The 12135-nt window shown below is 39.3% G+C and overlaps 1 protein-coding gene across 5 annotated transcripts in view; it reads right to left on the bottom strand.

Moving 5' to 3' along the window:
• Positions 1–12135, bottom strand: part of LOC137290732 (focal adhesion kinase 1-like) — a 136316-nt gene that overhangs the window by 91346 nt on the left and 32835 nt on the right. For 4 of the 5 annotated variants that reach the window (XM_067821841.1, XM_067821842.1, XM_067821843.1 and 1 more), the window contains exon 1: positions 1750–1974. The exons of the other annotated variant lie outside the window; for it this stretch is intronic. In XM_067821841.1, coding sequence (XP_067677942.1) covers positions 1750–1893 — 144 coding nt within the window. In that variant the 5' untranslated portion in view covers positions 1894–1974. Of the gene's footprint in view, positions 1–1749; positions 1975–12135 lie in introns of those variants that run through there. 5 annotated transcript variants of the gene reach the window in all.

Here is a 12135-nt window from a genome sequence, read left to right as displayed (position 1 = left end):
AACAGAAATTTATAGTTGTTAGGTATATACTTAACAGCAAAAGAAAGTTAACTTTTTTGTCAAGTTTTTAAAAAGAAAACATAAACATGAACACTTACTTTTATGACATTTCATCTTTTTGAAACGTGCAGTTTTTTAGCTGTTCTATATATTTAACAATGAACCATGATGGCATTATTTTTTTCTGTGTTCAGCTACATATTCCTGTTATACCACTGAGCATAATAATTTCTTGCTGGACTTGCCCACCTTTAACCTGGTCCACATTGCCAGAGATGGAATCTGATGTCCCAAAGTGCAGAGCTTGCTTTCAAGGGCTAAGATAGGGGTTGATAGCCAGGGGCTAGTTAGGGGCACATCAAGGGAAAGGTGACCCCAACCGTAGCCTGCTACTAATAAACATACCACACACGCATATACATTAGTGTGAAATATTATACAAGTGAAAGTGGCCTTATCTTTGTCTGTGTGGTCAGAGGGAAGGGCAATGGGTCATTAAGAGCTTCTGAACAGCATCCCTCTGAAGAACATAATTGAGGGAAGTATGCCTCCATCCCATATTTATTAGCCCTATGTTACAACTGTAGAAGTCACACCGTGAGCTATGATTATGCCTTTCTTCTTAAAATGTTTTAGAATTAATCTTTAAATTTGTGTAAACCTTTAATTTCTTTATTTATATGTTGCTTCGGTAGATGTTCCACCCTATTCAAAGCAGGTATCTAGAGTAAAAATCCAAATGTACATTTCATCATAAACGATTCATAAAATGCTGTATTTATTGTAACCAACTTGTCTCACATATATTAGGTTCCCAAAAGGTTCTTACACAATGGATTGAATGGCATCGTGAAAGTATGACAAATTAAAACCATTAAATATTCTACACAAGACAGTTCTTCACAAAAACATTTGACTCATGTGGTGATGCAACATCTATACTTCGATAAAAATTTGGCGGAAAATATTTTTCTCCCAGCATTCCTTGCTGTTGTCAGCATGCATGCATTTACCAGTACACGTAACAGCGAAGAAGAAATCTAAGCTGCGTGAGAAGCTGGCCGATCTCTGAAACAGCTTAATAGTCACAGATCCTACCCCCTCTCCATGCCGGCCATTATTTGATATATGGAACTGGAGCCCCAGTAGTCGCTGGGCAGAAAAAATAACTTGCTCCTAAACCATTCTTAATGGCTGTCATACCTGTCATTACTCAAATAGCACACATCTGCCTTAACCTGGCTTTTTTCAAGCAAAACCGTTACTTGTTGTTTTCAGGAAATTTAAAATGGATTGACTTTCATAATATGAGTCAAAAGGCAACATGCCAAAATGTTTCATGGATTACAACTGGGTAACAGTTTGGAATACATGTTGAACAAAGACATGGGTAATCCACATTCATCAGCTGACCTGAACTAACATTCATTAAAGGTATCAGTCATCATGGGATATTATTCACAACCCTTTCAAGCACTCAGTATGTACAATAACAGAAGACACGTAATAATAAAAAAGGGCGATCATACCTCCATCCAATAATCTTCACCTGATGTGTTAACCAGTTATGACAGAACAAGACACCATGTCATCACTGATACAAATCATGAACCTTGTCAACACTTATGACTCAAGAAGGCAGAATCAAAACAAACCTTAGTCTAACATGGCTGACAAGAAGAAGACAACTCACTTTTTGACACAAAAACACACGAGACTGACAAGATGTAAAACTGAGTGGACAATTACCCTGTGCCAGGAACCCAAATTTTTGTCAGCAGGCATGTTGACAGGACTGCAGTACATCCTCTCTGGGGTGAATCCCGAAAGAAAGGGGTTATCCGAAACAAGTCTTATGCCAGGAGCATGAGCAGACGGCGGGAAGGCAGCCATTGCTGTGGTGTAGATGTAGTACTGTGTAGGATGAAGGCACTGTGTTATCAAGCACTACTCATCAGCATGGTAGATACCCGACTCGGGGGGCAGAACAGTATGTGTGATGAGTAACACCGGCAATGGTCATGACCGGAGATATTGTCTGTGAAACAACTTGGCTTCTACCGGAGGAAGTTGGGATATTCCATACAATACATGCAATCCTCAAGTTTCACCCAGTTTATGATAGGACATATCCCACTTGTGTGATTTTGTCTTCCTGCACGTCAGTGCTCCCCGAGGACAATTCCGCCAACCAGAAATGTTCAATTGACACAGTACATCGTGAGCAGGTTCTTCCAGACAGTATATAAACACAGAAGTTGCAAGCTGTAAATATTACTCCTCAATCCTGTGTAGGGCTGTGTGTAGATTGATACTTTTTTTCCTTCCTGCTCGTGCAATTGTGCATAAAACTACAACAGACGGCTTGTGATGTTATACAGACATGAAACCTATCCAAGTACAGTGGTATGCTGGAGCTAGTTTGGGAAATCTTCACTCCACAGTAAAGATAGTGTATGTCCTCCCAGCCTGCCTTCCTTCTCTCACACAACTGGTGGCAGCATAGACAACTACCTTGTCCAAGGTTTTGGTATCAGAAGTGGGATATTATTACTTCTGCCTGCACCAAGAGTTAGTCATCCCTGATTATGTAAGACCTAACTACAGATGGTTCACATTAGAAGTAAACTCAGTCAATCTGAAACATGGGGCCCTGGCCTCTCCACAGATTGGGAATGCTTGACAGAAGTAGCAGACGTGACTAATGAAGATGCAGGCCACACCACACTTACAGACAACTTCCTTCACTCACTATGCCCTTCTCTCTCTCCCATCCCAATGGCCACTGAGGCTATTCAGCTGGGCGTAGGTCTCCCTTCGTGGAAGCTTCAATGAAACTTGACCCGTGTGCTACAGTATTTAGCCACTCTCACCTCTAGATCTTGCTTCTGGAATGCCACAGTGCCCCAAACAAAATTAGTTTGACAGTGCATAAAATACAGTGACTGCCTGACTGGTTGGAATACCTAAACTGACACAATCAGTCTGTCAATATTTAACTCCAAGTCCACAGGTTCCAATGTGCCTTCAATCATAATCCATTAAGCTGAAACACTCTAATCTACTTTAGCTTCAAAACTTCTGCAGTTAGTCAACCACAAAACACATAAAACTACAACAACCACAACGAAAATCAAATCAGTTAGGATCAGTCACCAGTAAAGCTGAACATGTCATGCAAGTCCCTTAGAGAAAGCAGACGGTCAATCAAGTCAATAGACCACTTTCCCATTTCAGTGCATATCACTACCATGGGCACTATTACCCATTTACATAGCACTAACAACTGCTTGAATCAAATCTCTTCTCAAACATGTGGATCACCTGAATTCTGTTGATGTATTGTCAATTCTCAAGAGGTGATTCTATAGATGTGTCTGAAGCAGCAGTATGTGTGCACTAGGGGAATGACCAATATAGTGCTGGATCAATGATTCACAGCAGATTATTTTTGAGAAATTCATGCAAAGAGGGATGAACAGAAAGCTGAGTATTCTGATGAAACATATTCTGTTTACAGATGTGAGCATAAAAATGCTTAAAAGAGTCTCATCAAGATATTACATCATGGACACACTGACAGTTGGCACTCTGTCTCAAAGTCCCTGAACCATATCAATTTCCCTACAGCCTTGCCCTCCCTGCAATGCTAAGACCCTACATGAAGCTATAAGTCTAGGATCTCAGGACACCCTGGGTATCCTTTTCAATTTAAATGGGTTTATTTGTTACCAGCAATATTATATATTTTCTGAGATTAAGAATTTGGTCTATAACAGTCTGCTGCAGGGGTATCTGCAATTCTAGATGATTAAAATAGGTAAGTCTAGGTGACTAAAAATGAAATCTATGGAACTACGACAGGTAATTTTGACGGACTGAAATGGCCAGTTCTCTCTGATAAAATTAGGTCAGTTTAGACGAGTCTAGATGACTCAATTGGTAAATAAGTTGATAATAATTGGCAAGTCTAGTTGATCCTATTCTGAAATATCCAACAAAGGAAAACACTGTTACAAAATGAAGTTTGCATTGTTTTTAAACATATTCACACAGAATGATCCACTTAACATGCATGTGAGTTAAACATGCTGAGAGACTGACGTAGGCCAATCCTTTCCAACCATCTATGCTATCATTCTGCAATACCACATCCGCACTGACTTACACTCCACTCACCAGCTGTACACAGCATGGGGCCTGGATGTGACACAAACTTTAACATTAACACAAAATATAATAGCCATGCACATCACCCATCCCAAAGAATTTCATCAGTGACGGGGAGGGCGTGCACCACAATGTCTGCAGTTTGCTGGGAGTCTGGCTAGGTGCTGGGAGACAGGTGGGGACGAACTATCTGCAGGCCTTCCTGACTCACACCAAAACAATGTGCTGATAATCAACTTGTTGTCTTTGGAAGCAAAGCGTCTTCCACACGAGCCACAACAAAACATTTAGCCATCGGATCCTCCAGCGCCAGTGGGGAAGAGGGAGGGGCCATCTTGTGTAGACATACTACCTGACTGTTTGATGCATGCCACTGTGGTGCTAATATAGGACCAGTGGCAGAAGGGTCATATTGCTCATCTTCACCCTATCATCTTAGTTATCATATGTGTAGAAACAACTGGACCTGCTTCTGTCAGTGAGATCACTGTTTCACATACTACTCAAGAAGTTAAAGATCATAACAGCCATGACACAGTAGTTACTGCCTTTTGATAAACATTCTGAAATGCAGTGTTTTCTAATCTCTCTTGAGTGGTACAAAATGAAAACTTTTAAAAATGCCATAAGTGATACTGTCTAACAATTTAACAAATCAAGATTCAAGACTTATGTTGTATGAGTGAATGAGTAAATTTAGTTTTAAGCCACACTCAGCAATATTTCAGTTATATGGCAGTGATCTGTAAATAATCAAGTGGGGACCAGACAATCCAATGATCAACAGCATGATGATCTGTTTACACAATAGAGATACAATGACAGTGTCAATAGTCAGCGAGTCTGACCACCTGATCCCGTTAGTCAACTTTTAGGACAAGCAGAGGTTACTTAAGTCAATTCTAACCCGGACCTTCAGGTTTTGTTCTTTGAATGATGTTGCACATTTGCAGATATTGCAAGCAATGACTAGGGTTTCCAGACTAGGAGGGTTTGCGACAAATAAACCCATTTGAACTGAAAAGGAGACCTAGGATGGCTACAGATTCAAAACTTGGGGAAATACAGACTTGCTTCATTTAAGGCTTAGCACTGCAGGGAGGGCTAGGCAATAAGGAAAATAATGTAGTGCAGGGACTGTGAGACAGACTACAGGTGCAACACACCTGGATGAAAGGAAACTTAGGCGATCAGGTGAGGTGAAATAGAATTTACGTCACATTCAAGATTACTGCACCTACTTAGAGTGGCCTGCATGAGTTCCTGCTCATACTTGTCCACACTAATGCTAGTTATATTATCATACTAGCCCACTCAGATACCATGGCACACTTCAACACTGATAACCCACTTGAGCTAACATGAGGCTATCTTATGCACAACTACATAAACATATAGGTTTATCTGCAAAACAATCTCAATGGTGCTAGGGAACAATTCTACATTTCTGGTCTCCAGCTTGAGCAATCAAGACTTGCAAATCATTTTAGACTTGAGTTGAGCTCCTATTCAATTTATTCTCTACATCTTGGTGACTTATAGTACAGACCCTGAGAAAAACATATCTAAGACAGCCTATGCAAGTCCCAATTATGTGACAAGTCTACATTTCTGTAAAATATGTTAATTTCAGGGAGTAGTTGTTAGTCTTGGAGACAGACTACCCAGCTCACAGTTTACTCATTCCAATTCACCTTTATAACTGAATGCCAGGCAGAAAACCAACAAGTGCAACCATTTAACATCTTTTAGTAACATATGGGCAGGCCTGATCATGAACACATACAAAGCTTAGAGATCCTTCTTCACTAGACTCTATGCCATCTAGAATCACTGTGACCATCTGAACATACCTAAGTCAGCTGAACAGAGACACAGACCACATGGACTGTTTTAACATTAAGGTTAGGGTTAATGTTCCGATATCCTGGGGACCTATACAATTGAAGGCTTTTAGATTTGTTTTCAAGTCTTTCCCATGTTGATTTCTACTGCCAGCACAATTGACCTTTTCAACCCAGGAGTCCCCTTTCAAGCTCAACTGTAGAAGCATCTGAACGTAAATGTCATCTTGCTTGAATAACATTCTACAGGCCAGATTTCTCCCTGATAGAAATAATAATTAATCTTTTATTAACTGCATACTCATCATCTGCTTCTACAGTGTTCTACTAATGAAAATGATCAATTATTTCATTGTCCTACTCTCCATCATGAAAAAGTGTCACCCAATCCTGTACTGCCACGCAAAGCCATGTAATAACAGTATTATATCACATTAACACACATTCATAACACTAATAATGCCACAATGTTGCAAAACATCAAAATAATAATGTCATATGTAGTGACATCATTCAATCATATTGTCAAAAGTGCACATGTGTTCTAATGGAAACTAAGTAATAACAGTCTTTTTCACATACAATAACAGTATTACTTCAGATCAACTCAAGATCTGGTACCTGACTTATCCATACAAATACAGTTCTAAACTTCATAATCCCCAGCAACTGGGATAGGCATGTACACTAGATTGTTCATCCAAAGTAACATTCAAAGGAACTAGGTGTTTTCATCCAAAACCTAATCATTCTAAATGAACTATTGCTGTGAATTATGATGCTTATTATTAACCCTCAAAAGTCTGTTTTTACTACAATTCCATAAGCAATAAAATGCTTCAGGGACAGACACTGCCACTTGTTTGTTCCTCCAAGACTAGTGGAAATTTAGAAAGACTACCTGTTTTCATCCAAAACTTGTTTTTCTATGTGCAACACCGGTCCAACTTGAGGTGCTGACTGATGGATAAACCCAAAGCTGTAACCCAAAGGCTTTGTTATGACTACAATTCTACAAGAATCAGGGGCCACACACGCATACTTCTGCAATCAAAGCTAAAATGGCCTGACCCCATGTAATAACACTTTCATACCCCATCAGCACACAATGCATGACCTGCTACCACCCAAGGTGTTGTACAGACCCAGCAAGGCCCACGTACAACCCACCTGTGTTGTGAATGCAACAAGCGTGTGTACCATGTATACAGCGGAACAAGATGAAAGTACTTAAATACAGTTTGAGTATGGGTGTGACAAATATTGAGTTGCACATATGTAACACATCCACCTATTATTGGTAACAGCAGGAGAGATTCCAGCCACATGACTATAAGGATATGGTATGATCCACACCAGTCATCTTCGATAGTGACTCATGACTTAACACATCACTGATGCTTTGAAACAGGTATACTACTTTCATGCAAGTTGTTACAGTGAAATTCTTGTTAACTCAATCAGCAATTATGTGAAACATGACATTAAAAATAAGCATCCTCATGATTCAGAACGTGACCCTGACAGGAGCTGAATGGGTGTTTAACATGATTCAACTCACATACTGATGTGTGTGTGTGTGTGCACATGTGTGTGCGCGCGCGTGTGTGTGTGAGTGAGTGAGTGAGTGAGTGAGTGAGTGAGTGAGTGAGTGAGTGAGTGAGTGAGTGAGTGAGTGAGTGAGTGAGTGAGTCTGTACATGTCCGTCCGTGTCAGTGTGTGCTTGCGTGTGTGGCTATATGCGTGCATGTCATGTGCATTCATGTGATTGCTTTTTCCAGACTGGCCTAATGCCCATGTCATAGTACCAGCCCTACTGAAACACAATGATGCAGTTTTCCATAATCAACTCTGTTGATCACCCAGCAGAAAATGGGTGCCTGGAGAGATAAAGTCAAGTGACTATAACCTTCTAAGAGGCAGCTTGGGTTATCTTGTTATAATAATAATCACATTCAGATTACAACGTCCAGTGAGCAACTAGTCAGATGGATACTAAGCACTATATAAGTGATTTATTATTATATTATATATAAATCCTAACACATTATACTGACTCAGAGCCAACCAGTTCTTGTTTCCTCTCATTACAAAAAGGCAGTGTAACATCAAGTACCATTTTATAACAGTTTAAGATCTGACACGGATTAAGGGGATTAAACAACCGACCTGCCCTTTGTCTGCACTCTTTCACAGTTGTTTCCTATGGTATGATATGCTTGTAAATAAAAAAAAAACTTGATTTTTTTCAAGTTGTTTCCTATGTCATGATATACTTGTGGATAAAAAACTTGATTTTTTTTTCATGATCACTATGATATCGATTTAGGTTTCAGTATTAGTAAGTTAAGTTAGTCCATCATGAACTACAATTTTTGGGAAAGAAATATATTCTCATATGTAGATGTAATTTTAAAAATTTAACAGCCACAATCATGGTTTTAAATGTCTCCCTTGCAATCACAACTGGCTAATAATATACAACAGTCTTCTCAGGTTTCTATCATGGCCGTATCAAATTCATTCAAGTCATTCACAAACAATTCATTCACAAACACTCAAACAATCAACCTGCCCTGTGCTTGACCTAGATATCACTTCGACTGTTGTCACCCATACCTCATTCTCACACAAGCAAGACTCACCTCAAGGTGAAGTCCTGTTCATAGTAAATGGGTGCACTATGGAAGTCGTTATACCAACTTGCCACCTCCCACACACTGTTCAAGCTTGACACTCACGACCACCCTCTCATCAAGCCACACACTCCACTTCCATTGTACAAGTGACCATATCCTCTCTGCTACTGTTTAAATATTCCATCTACACTTGTTGTTGCACTAAACATATAGCAATAAACCGACACAAACAAATCACAATCATAATCAAAATAATTCAACAAATTAATAATTACCGATCAAACAAGCAAATACACCTACCCAATCTAACAAGAAGCACTTCCTGTGTTTGTAAACGGAACGATAAGTACGATCTGGAATCGTATTCACTCATATTACGGCAGTGTATCGCATATCCTTAATTGACAGACTACTGTGTAATCTCACCTGGTATTAGGTCTAGGAAAACAGTATGCACTGTTGGGAGAGTTGACCCAGTTTAACCCGCCTGCTGCACCTGTTAGCCTGTTGAACTGCTACTCGCCTGCCTATAAATCCCACTCAAGCAAATCACAACAGCACCTCTGTTTAGCCCACTACTAGTACTGCTGACTGGTCTCCTGACAACTCTGGGAGGGGCACGCTGGATTGGTCAAGATCAAGATCTGACATATTAAATGGGATGCGAACATCATGTACATGTATGTATGTATGATGTCCACAACAACAGCACTGACACCCACTCCAACTGCGACACAGGTCACACTGACAGGAACTGATGCATGTCCTGAACGTGTGTACATGAAACCTTAATGTACTTCAATCAGGAAATGATAAGGTTCTGATTAAATGTTTATAGTGTCCTCTGGTCTTTACCATTCATAATTATTCATATGTTTCAGAATTAATTATAACATATCAACATCTCAGCTGATAAAGAATATCAGTTCATATAAATTGTTTAATAATAATTTAGTTCAATATTATTTTATTAGAAACAATTTTTTGTTTAGAGCTGACATCCTTGATTTGGGACTAAAAACGTTCTATAACTTTGCCTACAAGAGATAAATTCTTAGAAGCAAATGTGAAAATACTTTCATCTAAATAAAAATATTTTCTTATCTTATACTAGACGACAATAAGCTTAGAATGTCTTCTGTATTTAACAGTGGATATCTCTGATCAGGTATTGAAAAGATGTCATATTTTTTTTGTTTTCTTGCATCAGCTAATATTTAAAATTTATAACACCAAAAATTCTTTGACCTTAGTGCAGCAAACAGATGGATGCTTGTTAATCCAACAGCTATAAAACTTCACATTCGTTTAAACCGTTCTATATGTGATAATTGTTATGCACATCTTGTTGTCCTACTAAACAGAAAAGAATCAGTGATAAATAATCAAAGTAACATCCAACATAACCAACAAGTTGTGACACCAAAACCCAGGTGGATACATAGAGGGAGAGAGAGTGACTATGGTTTTACACCACTCTCAGAAATATTCCAGCAATATCATGATAGGGAACACCAGAAATCAGCTTCACACATTGTACCCATTTGAGGAATCAAGCCCAGGTCTTTGGCATCACAAACTAGCGCTTGAACCACTAGACTATGACACTGCCCCAGGCCCACTAGAAGCACGATGTACGTTCCTCTTGGATAGCCAACATGGCTGATCTGGTGAAACAAGGAACATAATGTTACCTCATCTCAATTTTAATGACATATAGCTGTGTCGGGTCAGAAGAAGACACATACCAGATAGTTTCAGTGGCTACTTCCTCCAAACAGATTCAGCGACATTCCTTAACAGTGAGCAATACATCTAATTTATTGACAAAGTCGGACACTAAGCATGATCATATTGAGGTCCATAACAGACAGGTTTTTGGGGCTGGTTTCTTTGTGAATTTCTGGACTTCAGTTGTCATGACAATGAACAAGTAACGACAAAAGAAAAGTGAGTGAGTGAGTGAGTTTAGTTTTATGCCACACTCAGCAATATTTCAGCTACATGGCAAAGATCTGCAAACAGTCTGAACCAGACATCCGTGATCCATAGCATCAATACAATTGGGATACAATGGTATGTGTCAACCATGTCAGTGAGCCTGACCACTTTATCCTCGTGACCACAAGCATGACTTACATCACGGGTCTCAAGCAAACTGAGAGCACCAACATGGCCATTCCACGACAGACCTAGCAGTATGAAGCTATTATAACAAGGTAATCTGTGTTGCTGTCAGACTGTATCAAACATACAAACATCAACTAGTTGACAGCTGATGCTAGTCTCTGATTGGATTTACCACCATGCTTGTGGAGGTTATAATGTTATTACTACATCCAGGACAGTATAACAATATTACCAAATACACTCATCCTGTAGTCTCTCCTGCACTCGTGAGTGAGTGAAGGGTATTCAAAACCATCTCAGCAACTGTCTACTGATATCTGACAGCATGTAGATTTTCCTAACACTGTCTGGGTAATAACAATAAGCATGAGCGCTGATGTGAATCATCATTTGGGTTCTCAGGTCTTTCACAGTACCATCAACAGATCATCCCATGATATTTCCTGACAATGACATATATTCTCCACACTAAAATCAACCATGAGGAAAAGGAACTTCAAGACCTAACCGAGTGTACTCTATAGTACCTTAGTACCTCATGGACTTTAGTACTTCTGATGGTAACAGTACCCTAGACTAACAGCTAGTCTCTGAAATGAACATATTTTACTGAGATAACGTTCATAGTGAAAAAAATAATATAATTGAATGGAGCCCTGAGACTTTCTTCATTTTCAGCTAAGGAAATCTAGACTTGCCACATTTTCTAGACTTGCGTGGGCTTTCTTGGATATTTATACTTCAGGGTCTGTACGAAAGACTAACAGTACCCAAAAGCAACACCAGTACCCACAAAGAAACATCAAGATGTCATTCTTCAAAGCCATGTTAACGCAAAGGCGATGACAACGCCCTTCCGTGACAGACTTTTGACAGTCGTGGTGCTAAGGTTGTTTGTACAATGGCACCCACTAGCCAAAATGGATGATCGGTACCCATAGTAGATAACTTGATAGTCAAATTCTTTGTGAAGACACCCAAATGTTACTTCCATCCAAATGGTACTTCCATTGTATGCACTGACTTCACTCCCCTTACTCCTGTTGACCACCTACTTACACTGTTATCATTTGACACAAATCATACCATGAATAAACATATCACCATGTATATGTACGTATAATCATGGAATACATATAATCAATCCACTAAATTGACTGAAACTTCAGCGGACATGACGTATTTCTTCATTCAGCATTAATGTGAGCAATATGGGAGCAAAATAAAGAAGTTGTAATCCACAAACATTTGTCGAAAATAATACACCAAGCGCCTCTGAGTGATACAAACATAAAAAAATCACCTTTGGTTGTTTAGTCTGTTTAGCAGAACTTATTCCCATCTTGTTTTCT

Source organism: Haliotis asinina, chromosome 7 (genome assembly GCF_037392515.1).
Source record: "Haliotis asinina isolate JCU_RB_2024 chromosome 7, JCU_Hal_asi_v2, whole genome shotgun sequence".
Lineage (NCBI taxonomy): Eukaryota > Metazoa > Mollusca > Gastropoda > Lepetellida > Haliotidae > Haliotis > Haliotis asinina.
The sequence above is the reverse complement of the archived record's forward strand: the minus strand, read 5'-3'. Positions and strand labels throughout refer to the sequence as shown.